Genomic DNA, 22,935 nt, shown 5'->3' on the forward strand with positions numbered 1-22,935 from the left:
GGGGGGGGGCGGGGCCCAGGCGGGGGAGGCACAGAGAAAACTTCCAGAGCTGGGGCCCGACATAGGCTGCCCAGTCTCCTCCCGGCCTCCTCGGCTGTGGGTTTGGCTCTCCCAGCCCAGTCCCTCTTCCCCGCAGACCCGGCTCTAGGAAGCTGACCCGAGGGACCCCAACAGCTAGATGGGGGGGGGGGGGCCTGCCTGGGGAGGGGCAAAGGGGGGAGGGCAGAAGGAAGTGGAGGGGGAAAGGGAACCCGTCTGCCTCTGCTTCCCCCACCGAGGAAAAGTCTCATCGGGGTCCGAGGGAAATGGCGGGGCCTCGGGGCATCCGGGGAGGATGGAGGTGGGTGGTGTCCGGGAGCCATCCAGAAAGGACGGGCGACTCCAAGGGAACCTCCGCGGGGAAAACTGCGTCCCCGGGGGTGGGGGTGACCCTCGTGGGCTCCGAAGTCCCGGCTCGGCCACTCCGGCTCGGGCCAGGTGACCTTGGGCGGCTGCACGCGCTCGGGGACCTCGGGTTTCGCCTCCGAGCAATGGGCAACTCCCTCCCGGCCGCGGTGCGCAGGGCCGGGCGCGCGGCCGAGGGGATGGAGGGCCGGGGGCGCCGAAGGGGTTAACGCACCTGGGCCGCCGCCGCCCCTCCAGGCCCCTCCTCCGGTCTCCGGGAAAAGGAAAGTCACGGCGGGGGCGCGGCCCGACCTCCTCCCCCGCCCGCCCCCCGCCCGGGTCCCCGCCCTGGTCCCCGCCTGCCTGCCGCCGTCCGGAGCCGCGGCGCTCAGAGCTGCGACCCGCGCGCTCCGCTCCGCCGCCACCGGCCCGGGCCGCCATGTCTCCGTGGTGAGTGGGGGCCGGCTGGGCCGTCGCGCTGGGGGCCCTGGGCTAGGGGCGCGGGGACCTCGGGCTCCCCCTCCCTCGGAGGCCGGGGGGCGCACAGCGGGACGCCGGGCGGCTCTCGGGGATCAGAGGTGCTGCGCTGGGTGCCCGGGGGCTGGCCTCAGTTTCCCGCGGACAGACGGGCTCGCGCGGCGGGGCCGGAGATGCCCAGCGCTGCGCGGCGCCTGGACCGGCCGGTCGGCGGCCGGGGACCGCGGGGCCGGTGCGCTCAGCCCTCCGCGCGGGCCCCGAGGCACCCAGATCCCACTCCTGGACTCCGGGAGTTAGGGACTCAAGGTCTCTCCGGCAGCTGGGTCCCGTCCCCCATTCCGAGGGCCTCCCGCGTCCGAGGCGACCTCCGTCTACCCCCATCCCCCGACCGGCTCTCCCGCTTCCCCGGGAGCTCGGCCTCGGCCCGCCTGCCTCTCCCCTCTCCTCCCTTCCTCTGCTCCCCTGCGGAGCATTCTTCCTACAAATGGAGTGGGGCTGTGCAGGTGAACAGGGTCTGGGGCGCAGGGGCCTCGCCGCATCCCCCTCTGCTGGGGTGACGCTCCCCGGGCTAACGCCAGTGGGGCCTCCCAAACTGGGGTGTGCGAGCTTCACTGAAACACCCAGGGCAGGAGAAGCTGACCGAGCACTCTGCTCTCCCCGCTAGGCTCGGGTCTTGGGTCACACCCCCCACTCCGGCACCTGAGGAGTCCCAGTCTCCCAACCCCGTACACAGGAAGCTGTGGAACCCCATGGAAGAATGTCGCTGAATCGGGCTCAGCCTTTGATGGCCCTAGGTGCCTGGACCTTCAACCAGCCAGTCCTGAAGCCACCCCAGGCTGCTCGACGGCGTCCCGGTCTCTCCCATCCCCCTGCACCTGCCCATTGGTGGTTAGGGTCATTTCCCTGTTGGCCTGGCTCCGTAAGGCCACACTTTTCTGACCTGCCCTTTCTCTGGAGCCCTCAGCCCCTATGTGTCCTCAGGAGAGGCCAGGGCAGGTGGCCTGGTTCACCTTCAGATAGGGGTGCGGTGGGGGTTACCTGGAGAGTGGAGGTCTGAATATGTCCCCCTCCCAGGGCAGCAGAGCTGGAGAACTTCATCTCTCCTAGGGGACGTTAAGGGAGTGGGGCCCAGAGTAGGAGGTTAGGGGCCAGCGGACATGCCAGGAGATGCCCACTCCATTTTCAGGCCTCTGTCAGCTGTGAAGGCTGTTCTTTTTTTCAGGTCAGATGGACGAGGTGGAGGGGGGAAGGAAAGGCATTTGGAGGTCCCAAGTTAGAGCCTGTGCCCCCATGTCCCCCACACATCATTGCGCCCCCAGGCTGCAGAGCACACGCCGTCTCTACCCCTCCCAGTGGTTCACTGGGTTTGCACAGGCACGTGAAGGCAAGTGGGGTGCCTTGCAGGGGCGAGGCACAGGGCAGAGGTCTCTGCCAGAGGTCACTGCCTCCCCTGAGCGAAGGAATCCCGGCATCCTGACCGCATACCCCCGGCCCGCCAGGCACTTTAGATAGCGCTCCAGTGCCATGTTGTTACCCTCATTTCGGGGAAGAAGAAATCACGGTTTGGAGAGGTTAAAGGAGACCCACTCACAGTCACTCAGCTCGTCAGTGGCAGGGCCAGGATTTGAACCCCGGCAGCCGGACTCCACAGTGCCTGTGCTTCAGTTCTGTGCTGCATGGCTTCCCTGGTGCTGGAGGAGGGCCATCAGGGTGGGAGAGAAAGGGGGACCTTCCTCTGATGGCTCAGGGGGCCCAGGACTTGAGTCCGTGCCCAGGGTCCACTTGCCCATCTGGGATTGCAGGATAGGGGCTGCTGGGAGAGTCACAGGGCACTCATCCTTTGTCTGTACTGTCCTCTCCTCACCCCCCAGGAAGAGAACCGTCTACAAGACTGTGTGCCTTTCCCTGGCCTTGCTTGTGGCCATAACAGTATTCCAGCGCAGTCTGACCCCCAGCCAGTTTCTGCAAGAGTCCCCGCCACCCACCTTCGAGCCACAAAAGGCCCAGAAACCAAGCGGACACCTGGTGAACCCCAACAGCTTCTGGAAGAACCTGAAGGATGTGGTCACCCCCATGCCCACCGTCTCCCGGGGGCCCCAGGCCTGGGACGTGACCACCACTAACTGCTCAGCCAACGTCAACCTGACCCACCAGCCCTGGTTCCAGAGCCTGGAGCCACACTTCCGGCAGTTTCTGCTCTATCGGCACTGCCGGTACTTCCCCATGTTGCTGAACCATCCGGAGAAGTGCAGCGGCGACGTCTACTTGCTGGTGGTGGTGAAGTCGGTCATCACGCAGCACGACCGTCGCGAGGCCATCCGCCAGACCTGGGGCCGGGAGCAGGAGTCGGCGGGCAGGGGCCGCGGCGCCGTGCGCACGCTCTTCCTTCTGGGCACAGCGGCCAAGCAGGAGGAGCGGGTCCATTACCAACAGCTGCTGGCTTACGAGGACCGTCTCTACGGGGACATCCTGCAGTGGGACTTTCTGGACAGCTTCTTCAACTTGACCCTCAAGGAGATCCACTTCCTCAAGTGGTTTGACATTTACTGCCCCAACGTCCGCTTCATCTTCAAAGGTGACGATGACGTCTTCGTCAACCCCACGAATCTGCTCGAATTTCTGGCTTACTGGCGGCCACAGGAAGACCTCTTTGTGGGCGACGTCCTGCAGCACGCTCGGCCCATCCGCAGGAAAGATAACAAATACTACATCCCGGGCGTCCTGTACAGCAAGCCCAGCTACCCGCCCTATGCAGGCGGAGGTGGCTTCCTCATGGCCGGCAGCCTGGCCCACCGCCTGCACCACGCCTGTGACACCCTGGAGCTCTACCCCATCGACGACGTCTTCCTGGGCATGTGCCTGGAGGTGCTGGGCGTGCAGCCCACCGCCCACGAGGGCTTTAAGACTTTCGGCATCTCGCGGAACCGCAATAGCCGCATGAACAAGGAGCCCTGCTTCTTCCGCTCCATGCTCGTTGTGCACAAGCTGCTGCCCCCCGAGCTGCTGGCCATGTGGAGGCTGGTGCACGGCAACCTCACCTGCTCCCGCAAGCTCCAGGTGCTCTGACCCTGGCCTCTGGTCCCCTGCAGGGAGGTGGAGGGTTTGGGCCTTATGTGCTTCTGGGTGTGGTGGGGTGCAGGTAGCTGGAGGGGGCCCTCCCTCTGCGCACGCTTTCCAGAAAGTGGAGCTGAGGCCCAGGAATGTTTGGAACTGCCCGGACTGGAGAAGGTCATCTGGGGAGCGAGGCTGCTGGCCCCTGGCAGCCCTCCTAACCTGGGTCCGTTGCCTGGCTCCCTCTGACCTGGTGGGAGGTCCTGGTGGCCTCCGAAGGAACCCTGTGCTCAGGTACCTGGGCTCGGCCTGGCCCTGGATGGGTCTGTGGCTGCCCTCTTGAAGATTCTTCTCCCGTGAATTGCCTCAGTCTCCCCACAGGCCCAAGCGTGGCCCTTTCGAAAGAAGCTGAAGCCTGTGCAGGCTCACAGGTCCCCCATGGTCCACATTCCCCCACAGTCCACACCCCTGGGTCTCCTGGGGATGGAGCCGCAGAAGGCCCTCAGCATACCCCCAGACCTGCCTGGAGTCGGCTGCTCCGTCTGCTGCCAGGTGCCCTCGCTCCTGGCCGCGTCCTAGAATGCTCCCTCCAGGCCCCTGTCTGGAAGCAGGACCGGCCTCTCTGACTACCTCAGCCATCCTCAACCTCTGGATGGGCTGCAGCCCCAGCCCACCCCCGACGCAGGGCAGAGAGCAGCGCTCCAGCCCCTGCAGTCCCGGTGCTGCCCGACCAGCCCAAGCCCAGGGCCCTCTTGCAGCCCCACCAAGGCCTGGCTCCCTGGCCGGAAACCAGCCGGTTTGGCCCTGGAAGTGGACATTCCTCTCTTACTGTGAAGTTTTATTTATGAATAATTTGGAGGTGGAAGGCGCCAGGCCTCAGGAGATGGTGGTGTTCTTCCCTTCCCTTCCCTCATCCCAGTGAGACACCGCCTCCCTCGGCCCCTTTTACCACAACCCCCCACCCCCACCCCGGGCCCCCCATGCCCGTCACAGCCCCGCCCCCCTGCACGCCTCCTTCTCCAGGCCTGAGCAGACTAGCCTTTGCTCCTGCGAAGGGATGGAGTGACCCTCGAGGGCCACCCCACCCAGGTTCCGGGGTCCTCGGGGGTGGGTGCAGAAGGATGCCACCTGGTATCTCAGGGTGGAGTCACCTGGGTAAAGACTGAGGAATCACTTCTATTTTCTCAATAAAAGGGGACTGGTGTTTTTCTGGTGTGAAACTTCCTGTTGCCATTTCCATCAGAGGGTCGGTCTGGAACCAGGGTTGCCAGAGATTTCTGAAGACACAGCTTGTTCCTTGCTCTCGGCTAGTGGGTGTACAGGGGCCAGAGTCAAGAAAGATGCTCCTGGAGGGGGCAGTGACGTGGGGGTGTGAGAGAGACCTCGGAGCTAACAGGCCCCCCCCCCAAGTGTGGGCCAATGCATTCCTGTAGAGAGCAAGGCCAGAGTTGATGCCAAGGCTGAGGTTCTGGTGGGTGGGGTTCGCTGGGCCAGTCAACCTGGAAGCCTTGATAAAGTTGACAAGAAGCATTAAGATAGTGGCTCAGGGGGGTCCAGGGTTGGGGGTCGAGGGGACCACAATGTGCCCAGAACCTTGAACTGAGCTGCTTACCTCCAGGGGGTGGAGAATGGGGGGCAGCTACCCCCAGGAGAAGGATACGGGGCCACAGTGAGCAAGCCAGCAGCTCCCTGCCTAAGTCCAGCTCGGGGCATCGCATAGTAGATCAGCTGCCCCCAGAGAGTCATTCACTTATTAATGTCTGCACTCGGCCCCTCCTGCAGGTGTGAGATAGCAATGGCTGGGTCTGAATCTAACGTAGCATCTTAAGAGCATAGAAGGGAGGCACAAGAAGAAATGGACATCCAAGCCCTCAGAGAGGGGAAAAAGGGGACACTTAAAAAATTAATTAAGAATTTCAAGGGGCCGTGGTGTACCCACAACATGACTAACAAAAATGTACAACTGAAATCTCACAAGGTTGTAATCTATCATAACACTAATAAAAAAAAAAAAAAAAAAAAAAGAATTTCAAGGGGCCGGCCTCGGGGCGCAGTGGTTAAGTTCACACGTTCTGCTTCTCAGCGGCCCGGGGTTTGCTGGTTCAGATCCTCGGTGCTGACATGGCACCGCTTGGCAAAAAGCCATGCTGTGGTAGGCGTCCCACATATAAAGTAGAGGAAGATGGGCATGGATGTGAGCTCAGGGCCAGTCTTCCTCAGCAAAAAGAGGAGGACTGGCAGTAGTTAGCTCAGGGCTAATCTTCCTCAAAAAATTAATTAATTGATTAAAATTAATTAATTAAAAATTAATTAATTAATTAATTAAAAAATAATAAAAAAGAGAATTTCAAGATTGCCACAGCAGTTAAACCAAGCACAGGGCCCTTCTGAGGCAGGGCCTCGTGACTGTGCAGGCCAACAGCCAGCCCTGTTTGTCACTCACCCTCAGAAGCCAGGGGCTGCAGAAAGCAGAGTAGGGCATTACAGCCTCTGTCCACTCAGAGCTCAGTCCAGCAAGGGCAAGAGCAGTGGAGGGACACTGAGGAGACTGGGAGATGGAAGGCCCAGGCCCAGGTGGGGGTCCAGAGGATCCAGGGGCAGCGCTGTGTTGAGCAGCCACCTGAAGGATGAACGGGCAGGCCAAGGGAAGGGCTTGTGCAAAGGGCCGGAGGGTGGGGAGGTGGGTGCATGCTGAAGCAGAGAGGCTGGGGCTGGGCTGGGCTGGGCTGGGAGGCAGGCAGCCTTCTGGGTTACAGGAGGATGTTCAGACATGATCCTGAGAGCAGAGGCGCAAGCAGCAAGGCACAGGGGCCTTGGATGTGCACCCCTACCTCTGGGCTCTGGCCGTCTCCAGCTGGGCCCCGTGGACCGGGAGCTCTATGTGGAGCTTCCTCTTTGCTCCCAACCTCCTTTCAGACCACAGGTGCCCAGGTCTGGGCTGGCCAAGTGGGCTGGGAGAGGAGTGGGGTACCAGCATTAGCACAGCAGAAAGAAGGGAAGAAGGGAGAGGGAGCCCACCTGAGGGGGGCCAGTGTAACAGGACCCCCAGCACAGGGTGGGGAGAGGGCATCAGCCTGGGCCTGACAGTGCACCTGCATCCTGAAGGAGGAGTGGGTATTTGCCCGTGGTGGAAAGAGGTGGGAGGGACTGTCCAGGCTGGGGACACACACAACAGCCCAGAAGTGCAAAAAAGCCGGGCCTCCAGAGAAGCAGCCAGCTGCCTTGTGTGGACAGTGACGGAAACAGGAGAGCTGGCGTGAGGGTGTGCTGGTGAGAAAGGCACGCCTTGCTAAGACCTAGGGTGCTTTCCGCAGGCATTGAGGAGCCATTGCAGCTTCCAAAGCTAGGAAGAAACAAGTTCAGATGGGGACTCTAGAAACATGTCCTCCTCTCCAGTCCTCCATCTGGGGCATGGGGAGGCAGCCAGTCCCAGGTCCCAGGAGCATCAGGCTGGGAACATGGAACCCGGTCCCAAGGCCTCCCCACCACTGTCCCCCAGCTCCTCTGTCCCCTTAGGAGGAATGGGGCTCTAGGAGAGAGAGGCTAGTGACTAGAATTCCTGAGCCAGCCTGTCCAGAAGAATGCCCCAGCCCCAACACCGCCCCAGCTGACTGCAGCCCTCAGCCAGCTCCTGGCCTGGCTCTGGTCCCTCCACTCAGCTGACCCTGGTTTCCTCAGTCTGCCTCAGAGTGTGACCTGGCTGCCTCCAAAGACAGGCCTGACCTTTCCAAGGTTTATTGCTGATCATTTTGGGAAACAGATGCAAAGGCCATTCTGGAAGTTTCCAGAAGCTTCAGGTATTTACCATCTTGCTTCCTGGTAATAATGATAACAACTTGCCATTTTATAGAGCATATCTGATATGCCCAACACTATGATAAGCACTTAACATGTATAATCGGTATGCCATGAACTCAGGATACCAGTATGGTTACATTTTCATTTTTCTCTTGATTGCGCAAGTCCTGAGTCCCTCATGTACCCTTTTTGGCAGAAAATTGAAGGGGAGCAGAATATGACACCCCAAAATATGTCTCTTTGGCATAAGGATTATCTTGAGCTGGTTACTTTTAAGAAACAGCAAACACAGAGCAGCTGTGGAACCCAAGTAGCAGTTACCTTCTTGCAAGGGATATTTACATATGTAAAGGAAATCTCCAGTTGTAAGTTTCTCCCTCTCTGTACCAGGAAGAGGAGGCTGGCTCTAAATCATAAGAAACTCACCAACGGAGAAGGCAGTGACTTACATTTGCATAACAACCTGTGGAACTTATTTACTGTGCTTTCGTAGTAACCTCCCACAAGCCGCCTCCTCCCCCTGCCCTCCCAACATCTTTCTTTTGTCTTTTACTGAAGATGGTATTTAAGGTGGTGGCTTGGGCCATTTCGGAGAGTTTTACTCAGTTTTTCCGGTTAACTCCCATGTATACAGGAGGTATACATACGTGTTATTCAACTTGTTTTTCTCTTGTTAATTTTTTATTACTGGGGAGAGGGGGAGGTCTCAGATAAAAACCCAGAAGAGCAGAGGGAAAATTATTTTTCCTCCCGACAGAATCCTACCTCTCCCTCTTGGAGCCCACTCACTCACAAACTGTCCAGAACCTCAGCGCTTCCTTGGTCCCAAGAGTGTGTTCTCCGGAAAGTCTGAGCTGGCCTCTTTGGCCCTTGCCTCTCGGTCCACACGGTGGCGCTGTGGAACGCAGCCCCCGGCACAGCCCTGGGATGCTTAGGCACCATCCTCTTGCACCGGATGCTGTGGAGCACACATCCGTCTTTTAATCACCTTCATGAGCACAGTCATCCTCCCCCAAGAGCAGTAGCAAGCGAGGGGTGCTGGGTCCTGTGGCTCCCAGTCAGCTGCCCAGTCTGGGGAACCCCATAAACTCCTTCAGGCTCTCTCTGTCCCTGTGACACAACTTTCCATGCCTTTCGTGATGGTAAATTTTAGTCAATCCTCAACCTGAAATTGGGGAGCAGGTTGAGGGGGGTTGGGGCTCAAGCCCATTCCTCCCCAAGGCACTGAGCTTTGGATCAAAATACTTCCGCTCCTCCCCTGCCACCAGCTCTGCGATCCCAGGGGCCTTGAGAAGGGGTAGCCTTGTCAGGAGCGGAAGGTCCCATTTTGCTCTCCTGCCAGGTGATCGGTGCCCGGTGCCCCCTGGGCCTTATTTGCATAACTAAAGGAGAGCACTCAAAGAGCCCTCCCCTTAACTGGGAAAGCCTGCTCCAAGGTGACTGGGCAAGTCTGCCCACCTAAGGTGAGAGGCAGGGAGGGACGCTTCTGGAACCCCATTATACACCACAGTCAAGAGAAGAAACGGAGGCTCCCAAGAGAAGGGTCCCACAGCTATTGTGTGACAGGACACAACTTGACCTGTCGTCTGTGCTCCTAACCCCTCACGCTCCCCTCTCCCAAGGACTTCACCTTCTCTCTTTTTCCTTAGTGGTAACTTCCACAGGTATTTGTGGTTTTTTGCTGGAAAACCCAGAGAATAGAAAAATGTAATGTCCAATGAGTGATCGGAAATTTGGTATTTTAGTGTTTGGGGGAGCCCTGCCGGTATGAACAGAGTAAGAAAAAAAATTTTTTCAGATAGTTATTTAAAATATTGTGAAGAAAAACTTTACTGTCTCAATGAAACTCTGTGCATGGGTTAAAGGGCGGCCCGCAGCTGACCGATTCTGGCCCTGTTCCTTGTCTTTGAGCTATTTTGCACCTCTTTTTAAATTGCAGGCACTGATGGCTACCCAACGGCAGAGCTTCCATTGACTTCTCTCCCCGCTGTGGAAAAACCAGTGTTTTTTGTTTTTTTTTTTTAAAGATTTTATTTTTTCCTTTTTCTCCCCAAAGTCCCCCGGTACATAGTTGTGTATTCTTCGTTGTGGGTTCTTCTAGTTGTGGCACGTGGGACACTGCCTCAGCGTGGTCTGACGAGCAGTGCCATGTCCGCGCCCAGGATTCGAACCGACGAAACACTGGGCCGCCTGCAGCGGAGCGCGCGAACTTAACCACTCGGCCACGGGGCCAGCCCCTGGAAAAACCAGTTTTGCGTCCATTCGCAGTTCAATTCCTTCACGCCATATAAATCCGTGGTTTTTGACGTCTGCTTGCCCTCATATGAGTAAAATAAATCTTCACCTCGCACTCATTTTTATACCTGTACAAATTATGAATTTAACTTTTTCTGAAAATTACCTTTTAATAATTGCTTTTATGTTAAAACCAACACACATTAGGGAGTCGAATGCAATTTTTGCATGTATTTCTAATGCAAAACTTGCATCGTGGAATAAATCTTACACCTTCCAGGTGAGCCTAAGCATGGAGCTCAGTCCTTCCCCAAGGGCTCAAGTTCCCCGCGTCTGAACACCCCCTGCACCCATGAGTGTTGAAAAAATGCTTGCGTCCAGGCCCCAACCAAGGCGAGTTGCATCCGAACTTCCAGGGTGCGCGCGAGTCCAGGTGCCAGGTGGCCCGGACCCTGGAGGCCAGCAGATGACCTCTTAGGAATCTCCTCGCCTGTTTTTCTCTGGTGTGGCCGAATCCAACAGGAATGCCCGGAATTCTTGCCCCCGCTCGCAGGCTAGGCAGCGCCCCCGGGGGCTGGCAATCGCGGCGGAAAGGAGTTGCTGAAGGGCACGGGCGTCCGAGGGCGATCGGCCCAGCCCGCGACCCCAAAGGCCATCGCTGAACCGCCTTGGACTTTAGTGGGGACCATCGTGCTTTGCCGTTGGGGGTGACTGGGGCGGCGATGGGTGGCGATGGAATCTGCTGGATACTCGGGTTCTGGGCAGGAGGTGGGGATGGCGGCGCCGCAGGGTCCGCTCCCCCAGCGCGGCATCGCCCAGCCGCCCCTACCTGCGGGCACGGGCCACTCGGCCGTGGGGAGCGCGGGGGACGCGCAGACCCCGCGGGGCTGGCTCCTGAGCCGCCGCGCGCAGGAGGAGGAGTTCCCCCGGTGCGGTGCAGTGCCAGGAAAGGGCAGGGAGCGCCCCCAGCCGACCACGTAGGACATCGTGACAGTAGGAGTGGAGGGACGATTTGAGCTGCTTATGTGAAATGTGTAACTTGCATTACTTGCGCCTGAAGTGATCCGGTACCTGAGGGCATGTGTGCCTCAAAAATGCTGGAGAGCTCCGCACCAAACTGTTGAACAAGAAATGTTTCCTGGTAGTGGGATTCCTGGTGTTTTTATCCTTTTCTTTCTGCGTGTCTGTATAAGGAAGACTTTCTATCACCAGCCTGCATCACTGAGTTGAGGGGTCAAGTTTAGGGGATAGAAGTGTGCCAAGATCTGGACAGACAGGGTGGCCTTGGAGGGAGGGAGACATTTTGAGGCCCTCGGCGCCACCTTAGGGGGACTCTTTCAGGGCAGGGAGGAATGATTCTCGTTTTACCCACCAAGGAGATAAGAGCAGCCCCTTAAGGTTGACAGAAATCACCGTGGCCAGCCCACCCTCGCCAACCTCCTGGGGTCAGAATGGGGGGCCTTAGGCATCAGGAAATAGTTTGCTGTGTTGTAATTGTTTAGTACCTGAGCTCTCATAGACAAATAATACAATAATCCACTTTTTATAAAAGCTAATATGCGATGTATATAGCCAACACTGGTTAGGATATGTTTGGCTGCAAGTGATAAATTTCAGATCAGACGGGTTGAAATCTTGAAGAGGATTTGCTGGCTCACATGAGAGAAAGGCCAAAGGCAGCCACCTTCAGGGCTGGCGTGATTCAGCTGCTCGTCCAGGATAGAGACCTAGGGCAGTCCCACTTGCCGAAGACAGCTGGCTGTAAAATGATGGGTGGAGGTCTGCGCTCAGGCAGCAGGGCTGCAAAAGCTGCACATCGACCACCACACTGGACATGTGCATATGGTCTGGAAGACTCGGAGGCAGGTCTGGAAAGAGCTGGCCATCCACCATAGCTCCTGCAGTTAGCTAAAACCAGCTGCCTGTTGAAAGGCCAGGCTCAAGTCAGGTAGCCCAGCTCATCCGGACCTAGTTAAACATTTATTGCTAGATTTGTTTTATGTAATTTGAAGCTATGCTGTTTGGCACTTTAAAAAAGTAGTTACTGAAAAATGTATCTTTTATAATGAAGACTTATGAGCCCTCGTGCATCCCAGTACACCCAGTATCCCTCCAAGATGTCCCACTTGCTCCCCAGAACCTGTGCATATGATATTACTCCTATAATTCGGTTGCATTTTATGGCACAGTTGACCTTAAAATAGGGAAGTTATCCAGGTGGGCCTGCCCTAGTCCTGTGAGCCCTTAAAAACAGAGAGCTTTCTCTGGCTACCGGCAGAAGGAGTCAGAAAGACTCATAGCAGAAGAAGGATTCCAGGGGCCAGCCCCCATGGCTGAGTGGTAAGTTCCCGCTCCGCTTCGGTGGCCCAGGGTTTCACTGGTTCAGATCCTGGGTGGAGACCTAGCAGCACTCATCAAGCCACGCTGAGGCGGCATCCCACACAGCAGAACCGGAAGGACCTACAACTAGAATATGCAACTATGTACTAGGGGGCTTTGGGGAGAAGAAGGGGAAAAAAAAAGATTGGCAGCAGATGTCAGCTCATGGCCCGTCTTTAAAAAAAAAGAAGAAGAAGGATTCCACATGTCTTCGCTGACTTAAAGATGGAAGGGACCAAGTGATCAGGAATAAGGGTTGCTTCTGGAAGCTGAGAGCAGCCCCTGGCTGGCATTCAGCAAGGACATGGGAACCTCAGTCCTACACCTACAGGGAACTGAAGTCTGCCAGTAACAGAAGTGAGCTTGGAAGAGGAGCCTGAGTTCCAGATGAGAATACAGCCGGCCAGCACCTTGATTGCACCACACGTGCTGGTCTTCTCACCTACGGAACTGTGGCGTAATACGTGGACATTGTTTAAAAAAACCTAAACGCTCAGCAAAAAATGTTAAGAATACAAGATGTTGGGGCTGACCCTGTGGCCGAGTGGTTAAGTCCGGGCGCTCCACTTCGGCAGCCCAGGGTTTCACCAGTTGGGATCCTGGACGCGGACATGGCACCGCTCATCAGGCCACTCTGAGTCGGCGTCGCACATGCCACAACTAGAAGGACCTGCAACTAGAATATACAACTATGTGCTGGGGGAGCTTTGGGGAGAAGAAGAAGAAAAAAAAAAGGAAGAAGATTGGCAACAGATGTTAGCTCAGGTGCCAATCTTTAAAAACAAAAATACAAGATGTTGCCAAACCCACAAAAGTGGTGAGTCTTTAACACGCTATTTAATCAAGCTAGAATAGATACAACTGACAAAAAACTAAAAATGTCAAAGAACCGACACACTACCCTGAAGAAGAGTGAATCAAAAATCCGTGTCTGTGCTACACTCGGCTTATACCTTCTTTTTGCTACACATGTGTGTTGGGAAGAAAGAAAATGTCAAGTATTCCCCAAAGCGGAAATTGCACGGGCCCAACTCTATCTCTGTGAGACAGTGAGCCAGAAATTTCCCACAAAAGTAAACCAAACAGTAAGAACAATGGCAACAATCCTCACCTCTTTCTTGAATAACTGTTGGGTCGAAGAGAAAATAAAAACTATAATGGCGGGTTGTTTTGCAATCAGGAATACCACATAATTATATTTATGGGGATAATGCCAATTTACGTCATTCTGACTTCAAGGGTGTGATGCGTTAGGCCTTGGCCCTAAAGCAGTGGCTGTGGAACATTGTGAAACTTAACAACCTTAAATGCATTCATTATTTTAAGGAAAAAAATAACACAAATAACTAAACTAATATTTCAACTCAAAATTCCAGGGAAAGAAGTTTAAAACAGACTAAAGCAAGGACTGAAAAAAGAAATCATGATGACATAATAAAGATGAGGGGGCTGGCCTGGTGGTCTGGTGGCTAAGTTTGTGTGCTCGGCTTCGGGGGCCCTGGGTGCGCAGGTTCAGATCCCGTGCGTGGACCTACACACCACTCATCAAGCCATGCTGTGGCAGCATCCCACATACAAAATAGAGGAAGATTGGCACAGATGTTAGCTCAGGGCCAATCTTCCTCAAGCAAAAAGGGGAAGATTAGCAACAGATGTTACCTGGGGCCAATCTTCCTCACCAAAAAAAGATGAAAGTTGAATTTCATGAATTCGAAAGCAGTAGAATTGATAAATAAATCGAAAAGTTGATTCTTAAAAAAAAAAAAGGTTGAAATACCTAGACCTATGCCAAATTTAATAAAAGGAGAGAAAAATCAAATATAATTAGCAAGTTGATGTCATTAACGCAGATTAAAATGTAAAATTATAATAATTATAATTTCATATAAATAGATTTTAAAAATCTTATTGAAAGGTAGGATTCAAATTAATAAACAAAAGGAATAGACTCAAAAAGAAAAGAACACCCATGTGCTCCCGTGAGCGAGGAACAATTTGAAAGCATAATCAAAGAATCACCTTCCTAGAGTCTTTGGAGACCATTGGGGCAGTAAATTCTTCCAGATTCCCAAGAAAAAACTCATTCCAGCCTATGTAACCCATTTCTGACGTGGAAAAGAATGACAAGCTCTCAACTCATTTTATGAAGTTCGTGTAACCCCACTCCCAAACTCAGCAGAGAGAGCCCAGCTGCCGTTTGTCCCTAAATTCTATTGATTGGTAGTCCCCCTTGTCAAGGGCAAGCCAGCCTTTTCTTTCCAGAATTATCTCTGGGACCCCCAGGAGATTGTCTTCTGGAAAATTCTCCGCACAGCTGGGCTTTGCTCTCTGTCTTCCTCCTCACTGTCGTTGACTTTCCACGTGGATAACCTGCTCACCCACCAGCCCGAGTCCACACTACTGCTGAGTGCCTCTGACCCTCTAGGACCACCGCGTGGCCCATGGGCATTGCTGACCAGCTGTGGCCCAAAAGACCCCTTTGGGGACACTTTGGATGTTAGGGCTGACTCTGCTAGGCCTTGGGGACTGAGAGTGGGTGAGGTAGAGTGCATCCTTGGAGATTGTAGCTGCTCCCCGCCCCCTTTCCCACCAGCACCTCTGTATCTGCCCTAACTGAGACGCGTCTCCCCTTCTCATATCTTGTTCTCTTACTGGGGGAGTGGATCCCACAGCAGCGTTGTTTGGGTCCCTTAGAGAATACGGTTCTTTCAGTTTTGCCACAAAACTTCCTCCTATTCAGCTCGCAGTCACTAGTAACTGACAGACACCCAACTCCGAACTAGCTCAAGAAAAAAAGTGGATGTAACAAATCTCTAGGGCTTCAGGCATGGCTGTGTCCTGGTGCTTAAATGATAGTTCTTCATTTGTTAGCTCTTCACTTCCCTGAGTCGACTTGATTCTCCAGCAGACTTCCTCCAGATGCGGGGAAAGACGGTCCCAGGCGGCTTCAGCCTTAACTGGTCTTTGCAGCTTATACTCCCGAAAGACAAAAAAACGAGTGTCTTTTCTGATATTTCTGGCAAAAACTCAAAGGAAGACTAATTAGTCTGGCTTGTAACAAATGTCCAAGCCGGAACCAGTGTCCAAAGCAAGGAGAAGGGAGCCCTCCGACCAGGACATCGTTGAGGCCAGGGGCAGGGTTAGTCCTACTTGATCCACGTGGCCTGAGCAGGATTACAGTGGAAGAGGTCAGTGAAGGAAGGATGGATTCCCCAAAGGAAGGGGTTATGAGGAGACATAATTACAGACTTAGCCTCCAGAACCCCGGGCTGGGATAGGTTAAAGTGGATCTGCACACAAGCTGATGCTCCCACGCTTGAGCCCCCAGATGAGCTTGTGCCCTCCATCAAACCCCTCCTCACAAGATGGTTTTCTCCTGGGTGTCCTCCATCCTTCTTGCAGTCTGGCTTCCGTTCTCTGTCCACCGAAGTCTATCGGGCTTGTTCATTTGTGGTGACCCCACCTTAAACAGGTCACATCGCTTCCCACAGAGCTTTCCGGTCTGTGCGAATCTGGAGTTGAGGCTCAAACCCCAGGTTTGGAGTGAAGGAGGGAGGAAGCCAGGGCAGAAGAAAGGGAGGATGAATTTCCATTTTCTTTGCACAAGTCCGGGGCCTGCTTTCCAGAACCAAACCTGTGTTAGTTATCTATCGCTGAGTAACAAATTATACCGAAACTTAACAGTTTAAAAAATAATAAATGTCTCAGGAATTTGGGAACAAATTAGGTGGGCCCACTAGATGCAAAAATACTAAAGGAAATGTTAGAGAATCCAACTTAGTAGCACATTAGAAATGTAGCTCAATGGGCAAAGGATTTGAATAGATATTTCTCCAAAGAAGATAAACAAATAGCCAATAAGCACGTGAAAAGATGTTAGTATCTGGTGTCTTCAATGAACAAATAGCAAGAAAAATACTAAAAGAGGGAGAGAGAGCTAATAGGGTTTTTTCTGAGACATAATTGACATATAACATTATATTAGTTTCAGGTGTACAACAGAATGATTTGATGTATGTATATATTGTGAAATAATCACCACAATAAGTGTAGTTAATATCCATCCCCTCGTATAGTTAAAAAATTTTTTTCTTGTGATGAGACCTTTTAAGATCTACCCTCTTAGCAACTTTCAAATATACAATACAGTACTGTTAACTATAGTCACCGGGCTGTACGTTACATCCCCAGGACTCATCTATTTCATCACTGGAAGTTTGTTCCTTTTGATCACCTTCACCCATAGTTTGAAAGAGCCCTCAGGGCCATGTGTGGCTCTTGCCTGAATGCAGATTTGAATAAACCAAGTAAAAAAAAAATGATGAGATGATCAAGGAAATCTGAACGTTGACTGAATATTTGATGATATTAAGGCATCAATGTTTAATTTTTAAGATGTGATAATGGCATTACAGTTATTCTTTTAAAGGATTGTTAACTTTTAAAGATACATGTTGAAATATTTGTGAACAAAATAATATAATATTGGGAATATGTTTCAAAATTGTCCAGAGTGGGGAGGGGAGAACATGAGGGAGGGTGAAACAGACTGGACAACACTGGGGGCTGGGGGCTGGGGGGTTCATTATCCTAGGCTTTCTACTTTAATATTTGCTTGACAATGTCCCTAATAAAAGATCTTTTAAAAACATCAATTTCAACCCAAAAGTTGACATCCTATGGAATAGTAAAGCACTAGAGTGGTTCTCATCAAGGTCACCCCACAATCATGAGCTAACTAGGTCTAGAAAGTCACCATGCAAGAAGACATGACACAATAAAACGGACTAAGAAGTATGATTAGCGAAAAGGAAGTTATACGATTTGCAGACGATATGGTTGGTTCCTACAAAAACACCCCAAATCAATTGAAATATTCCAAATTTACGACAGTGTAGCCAAGAGGCTAAATGCAAGATAGAAACGCATATAGGAAGAACAGAAATGCTTTCTTATATATCAGTAACCATCAATTGAGGCTAACTAATGACCCGATATAATCTCTCCCTTCTTTTGTTCTCTCTCTCCCCTGGTCCTGGTCCTCAGGCAACCACTGATCTGCTTCCTGTTATTGTGAGTCAGTTTGCTTTCCTCTGTAATTTTGTATAAATGGAATCATATGGTATACACTGGTTTTCATCTGGCTGCGTTCACCCTGCATGATCATTTTGAGAGTTATTCATGTTGTGGGTCTCGGTAGTTCCTCTTCACTGCTGAGTGGTGTTTCATCGTATGGATATACCACAGTTTATTTCACCCATTCGTCTGTTGATAGATATTTGATTGTTTCTACTCGGGGCATATTAGAAGTAAGGTTTGGGGCCAGCCCAGTGGCACAGCGGTTAAATGCACACTTCGGCGGCCCAGGGTTCACCAGTTCGGATCCTGGGTGCGGACATGGCACTGCTCATCAGGCCACGCTGTGGCAGGCATCCCACAAAGAAAGTAGAGAAAGATGGGCACAGATGTTAGCTCAGGGCCAGTCTTCCTCAACAAAAAGAGGAGTATTGGCGGCAGAAGTTAGCTCAGGGCCAATCTTCCTCAAAAAAAAAAACAAAAACGAAGTAAGGTTGCTATGAACACAGATGTACAAGTCTTCACCTGGACTTATATTTTCTTTCTCTCTTGGGTAAATACCAAGGAGTCAAATGCATAGATCATATGGTAGGTGTATGTTCAACTTTTTAAGAAACTCGCAAACTTTTTTCCAAAGTAGTTGTGTCATTTTACATTCCACCAACAATATAGGAGGGTTCCACTTTCTCCAGATGCCCATCAACACTTAGTATGGTCATTGTTTAAATTTCAGCCATTCTAATAGGTATGTAGTGGTATCTCACTGTGGTTTTAATTTCATTTTGTTAATGACTACTGATGTTGGGCATCTTCTCATGTGATATTAGCTACGTTCATGTCTTCTTTGGTGAAGCCTCTATTAAAATTGTTTTCCTGCGTTATAAGTTCAGTTACTTTTTTTCTTATTACTGAGTTGTGAGAGTTCTTGATATATTCTGGATACAGGTCCTTTATGAGGTATATGCGTTGTAAAATTTCTCCCAGTCTTTTGAAGAGCAGAAGTTTGTAATGTTGACAGAATCTAAGTTATCAAGAAATTTTTTCTCTTATGGATTGTGTCTTCATCATATTTAAGAAATCTTTGCCTAACACAAGGCCACAAAAACTGTCTTCTGTTTTCTTCTATAAGCTTTAGTTCTAGGTGTTTTTTGTGTTTTTTTGGCTGAAGAAGATTGGCCCTGAGCTAACATTTGGGCCCATCTTCCTCCATTTTATATGTGGGACGCCTACCACAGCATGGCTTGACAAGTGGTACACACTTCCACACCTGGGATCTGAACTGGTGAACCCTGGGCCGCCAAAACGGAGCGTGCAAACCCAACCGCCACGCCACCAGGCCGGCCCCCAGTTCTAGGTTTTAGTTGAGGTCTATGATCCACTTTGAGTTCTTTTTTTTGTTTAATGATCTGAAGTATAAATCGAAATCAGTTTCTCAATTTATTATTATTATTATTACCATTACCATTATTATTATTATTATAGCCTCTCCAAAAAAAATTTAATTAACTTAAATTTTAATGTTTAATTTAAATTTGAACATAATTTCCTCCTAATGAGAGAAATTAAATACCAAGGAGTAAGGTTTTGTCAAGTAGGATGGAGCCACAGAGTGTCACAAATCATTGCAACACATAAGCTTTTTCATCCCCCTCTTGGAGCCAATTTTTGCCCCATCAGCAATGCCACCTCCACTGACCTAGACTGAACTTTCAGTTTTTTGGTTTTTGTTGTTTGCATGTGGATATCAATTGTCCCAGTACGTTTGTTGAAAGAGCATGCTTTCTCCACCAAATGGCCTTTGCGTCTTTGTTGAAAATCAATTGACCATATATGCGTGAATCTATTTTGGGACTTTATTCCTTTCCATGGATGTATTTGTGTATCTTTATGCCAATACACATTGTCTTGATTTCTGTGGCTTTATAATGTCAGGTAATGTAAGTCTTTGAACTTCATTCTTTTTTTCAGAATTGCTTTGGTTGTCCTAAGTTTTTTGCATTTCCACGTAAACATGAGAATCAGCTCGTCAATTTCTACAAAAAAGCCTACTGGCATTTTGGGTGGGATCACACTGCATCTATGGATTAATCTGGAGGAGAATTAACATGTTAATAATACTGAGTCATTTGGTCCGTCCACAGATATGGGAAACTAAATCAAAGAAACCTCATTTATAATAGAGTCAGGAAGCCTCGAAGGGGAAACTCCCATATGTACCACTTGTCGCAGCCGTACCAGCAGGTAGAAGGAAGATAAGAATTATTTTGACAAAGGAGGACATTCACCACATGGGAATTTCATCTCCTGCTTTTTCTTTTTTTCAGGAAGATCAGCCCTGAGCTAACATCTGCCACCAATCCTCCTCTTTTTGTGAGGAAGACTGGCCCTGAGCTCACATCTGTGCCCATGTTCCTCTACTTTATATGTGGGACGCCTGCCACAGCATGGCTTGCCAAGCGGTGCCGTGTCCGCACCAGGGATCCGAACCGGCAACCCCCAGGCTGCCAAAGCGGAGTGTGTGAACTTAAGCGCTGCGCCACCAGCCCGGGCCCTCATCTCCTGCTTTTAAGAATGTTTTATTTTAGGGGGCGAAATTATGCTTGGAGACTGAAACTGTCTATGCCAAAAGGTCATTTAACACAGGTTCACTGTGGGATTTATAATAGCTTCGTAAGCCGATAGCATACAGGATAATATCTCTTAATAAGCCAATAAAGAAATAACATAGCATTATCCAGACCAACCATAGATTAATCACACCATTCCAGGCAAGGGGAGATAAAACGAATAAAGTCCAGAGGGAGGGGGAGGGTGAAAGGCGCGATTAGACACGTGTGTATGGTGACGGATGGTCATTGGTCTTGGGGTGGTGAACATGATGTAGTCTACACAGAAATCAAAATATAATGATGTACACCTGAAATTTATATAACGTTCTAAATCAATGTTACCTGAACAATAAAAAAAGGAACACAGTCCCAATTTAATCGAGGTGTACCTTTTTCTTTGAGTAGGTAGTTGGGGGAGATGACTAAACCAACCAAGAGTTGACTTCTGGCTGCCAGCTCAGAATAAGGTCTCTCGTTGCTGGGGAAGCACAGTGCCAGTGTCGGCGGGCAGGCTGAGCTCCTTCATGGGCCACTGCACGGTTTGTCATCACTACCAATAAGAGAATCGCCCTTCCAGAGTAGGAGCCAAAGCCCCCAAGGTCTTCAGAGAGTTTATTTAGGTCACCAAAGAGTCGCCTTGCCCAGACCGTAGCTCTGGAACATTCCTCACCAACTCTGGGCATTTAGAGCCCCCAGGGCTGTTTCTCACATGTTCTGACTGATCAGCCTGCAGCAGTGTCATCATCAGCTGAGCTACTGAGCTCTTATCAATGAGCTGGAATGATGATGACCCAACTTACTTTGTTCCTCCATCAACACAACGTTCTTGTCTTTGTCATAACCAAGTGGGTTAAAACAACTTGACTTCAGTCATAAACAAGTGGATTTGAAATTATCAAACCAACACGCATCAAAGAAGGAAGATCAAACAACCCTCCCCAATTTCCTCCTAAAACCTAATAAAACCCGATCCGTCTCTTTGTCTCTTGGGACTTGCCCGTTTCACCACAGCTCGGGTGCCAGCATCGCGATTCCTCTGCCATTCCCAAATAAACCCATTGTGCTGGTAAAATAACTGGCTGTTTTATTTTTAAGCTTGACAAATACTCTATAAAGATATACATATATGTGTGTGCGTATCCTTTTAATTCCTCTCAGCAATGTTTTGAGTTTTCAGTGTTCAGGTCTTGCAAATCTTTCGTCAAATTAATCCTTGAGTATTTAAAATTTTTTTGATGCTGTTGTAAATGTTATTGGGTGGGTTTTGGTTTTTTGGGTTTTGGGGGTATAGCTTTTAAAGTTTCGATTTTTGATTGTTTGTTGGTAGTATGTGGAAATATGACCATAAAAATTATTAGGAATACCTTAAGAAACATGAGACATGTATGAAGAAACATAATGTAACTGCGGCCCCCCCCAGGACTAGTTCAACTGACCCCATCGTATCAACAGAGCAATTCAGAGTGGCTCCTCAGGAACTGAGACCCCTTGTCCAGTTCAGGCCGGTTGAGACCACCAACCCATCAACTGGGCCTGCGCAAATGTCCCATAAGTGACCCTTTCGATGTCAAGGGGCTGAAAACTCCCCCCTCTGTCAGGGTAACGCCACCATTTTGTGATCATGTGTCCTAGAAGAGGCATGAAGCTTGACTACTCTTGTGCAGAACATCAATGGCCTCACCTCTCCTCACCTTCCATCATCTATCTCCACCCTTCAGGCCACCTGCTCTTCATCCCATAAATTGTGCCCCAAGCCCTGGATTGGGGAGACAGATGTGAGAGCATATGGCCCTGTCTCCTTGCAGATGGGTCTCACTAGAAAGCCTTTCTTCCCTCAAAAGTCTGTGTGCCACCATGTCAGCCTTTGTGTGCACTGGGAGGCAAGTCCTTGCTCAATAGCAATAAAAACCTTTTCTTGGTGATATAAGACATTTGAACAGCATATGTTTTAGGATGGAAGTCTGAATATTAATGTCTAACTTTTAACACAATTCTATCCAAAATTCTTTTTCACTTTTTCTGAGAATTTGACAAACCTCCTTCTCTTTCTTTTTTTTTTTTGGTGAGGAACATTGGGCCTGAGCTAAAACCTGTTGCCAATTTTCCTCTTTTTGCTTGAGGAGGAGTGGCCCTGAGCTAACATCTGTGCCCATCTTCCTCTGCTTTCTTTTTTTGGATGTGGGACACCAGCACAGCATGGCTTGATGAGTGATGTGGGTCTGCACCTGGGATCCAAACCGGCAAACCCAGGTCGCCAAAGCGGAGCGAGCAGACTTAACCACCTCATCGCTGGGATGGCCCCCCAACAAAGCTCTTTTAAAAGCCATCTGACAGAATAAACAATCAAGGCTGGTTAAGAACACTTGAAAAGGAAAGAAACTAGCTTTACCAGATTAAAAACCCATTACAAATTAACTACTACAGTAGTTAAATTAATATTGCCTGGTACAATCACACATGGTCAGATTTTTTTTGCTGAGGAAGGTTAGCCCTGAGCTAATATCTGTTAATATCTGTGCCAATATTCCTCTATTTTCTACGTGGGACGCCAACATGGCATCACTGCCGCGTGGTGTAGGTCCACCTCCAGTAACTGAACTTGGGCCACTGAAGTGGAGTGTGCCAAAGTTAACCATTAGGCCACAGGGCCGGCCCCCATGGTCAGGTTAATGATACTTAATAGCTCCGAAATTGACCCTGGGATAAACAGGATTGTCATATACAACAAAGCAAGAATTGCAAATTAGGGGGCAGGGCACTGTTCATTCAATAAATGGCTCTAGGACACATAACTATTTGGAAAATAACATATAACATAATAAAATCCAGAAAAACTGAAGGACATAATGTAAAAAATAATAATGATGTCACAAAAACAGTGGGAACTGTAGATGAACATGTCATGGTTCTCTGCATAAAGCAATGG

At 50.8% G+C, this 22,935-nt stretch overlaps 1 protein-coding gene across 2 annotated transcripts; it reads left to right on the top strand.

Moving 5' to 3' along the window:
• The first annotated feature begins 241 nt into the window (after positions 1-241).
• On the top strand, positions 242-21,081 carry B3GNT7 (UDP-GlcNAc:betaGal beta-1,3-N-acetylglucosaminyltransferase 7). Of its 2 annotated transcripts, XM_070618554.1 has the most exons (3): positions 560-834; positions 2,733-3,918; positions 19,725-21,081. In XM_070618554.1, the coding sequence occupies exons 1-3, from the start codon at positions 824-826 to the stop codon at positions 19,737-19,739; spliced, it is 1,212 nt and encodes a 403-aa protein (XP_070474655.1). In that variant the 5' UTR covers positions 560-823; the 3' UTR covers positions 19,740-21,081. The 2 variants fall into 2 exon arrangements, with proteins under 2 accessions (XP_070474656.1, XP_070474655.1); XM_070618555.1 differs by lacking the exon at positions 19,725-21,081 and having other exon boundaries at positions 242-834; positions 2,733-5,132.
• Positions 21,082-22,935: the final 1,854 nt, after the last annotated feature.

Source organism: Equus przewalskii, chromosome 5 (assembly GCF_037783145.1).
Source record: "Equus przewalskii isolate Varuska chromosome 5, EquPr2, whole genome shotgun sequence".
Classification (NCBI taxonomy): Eukaryota; Metazoa; Chordata; class Mammalia; order Perissodactyla; family Equidae; genus Equus; species Equus przewalskii.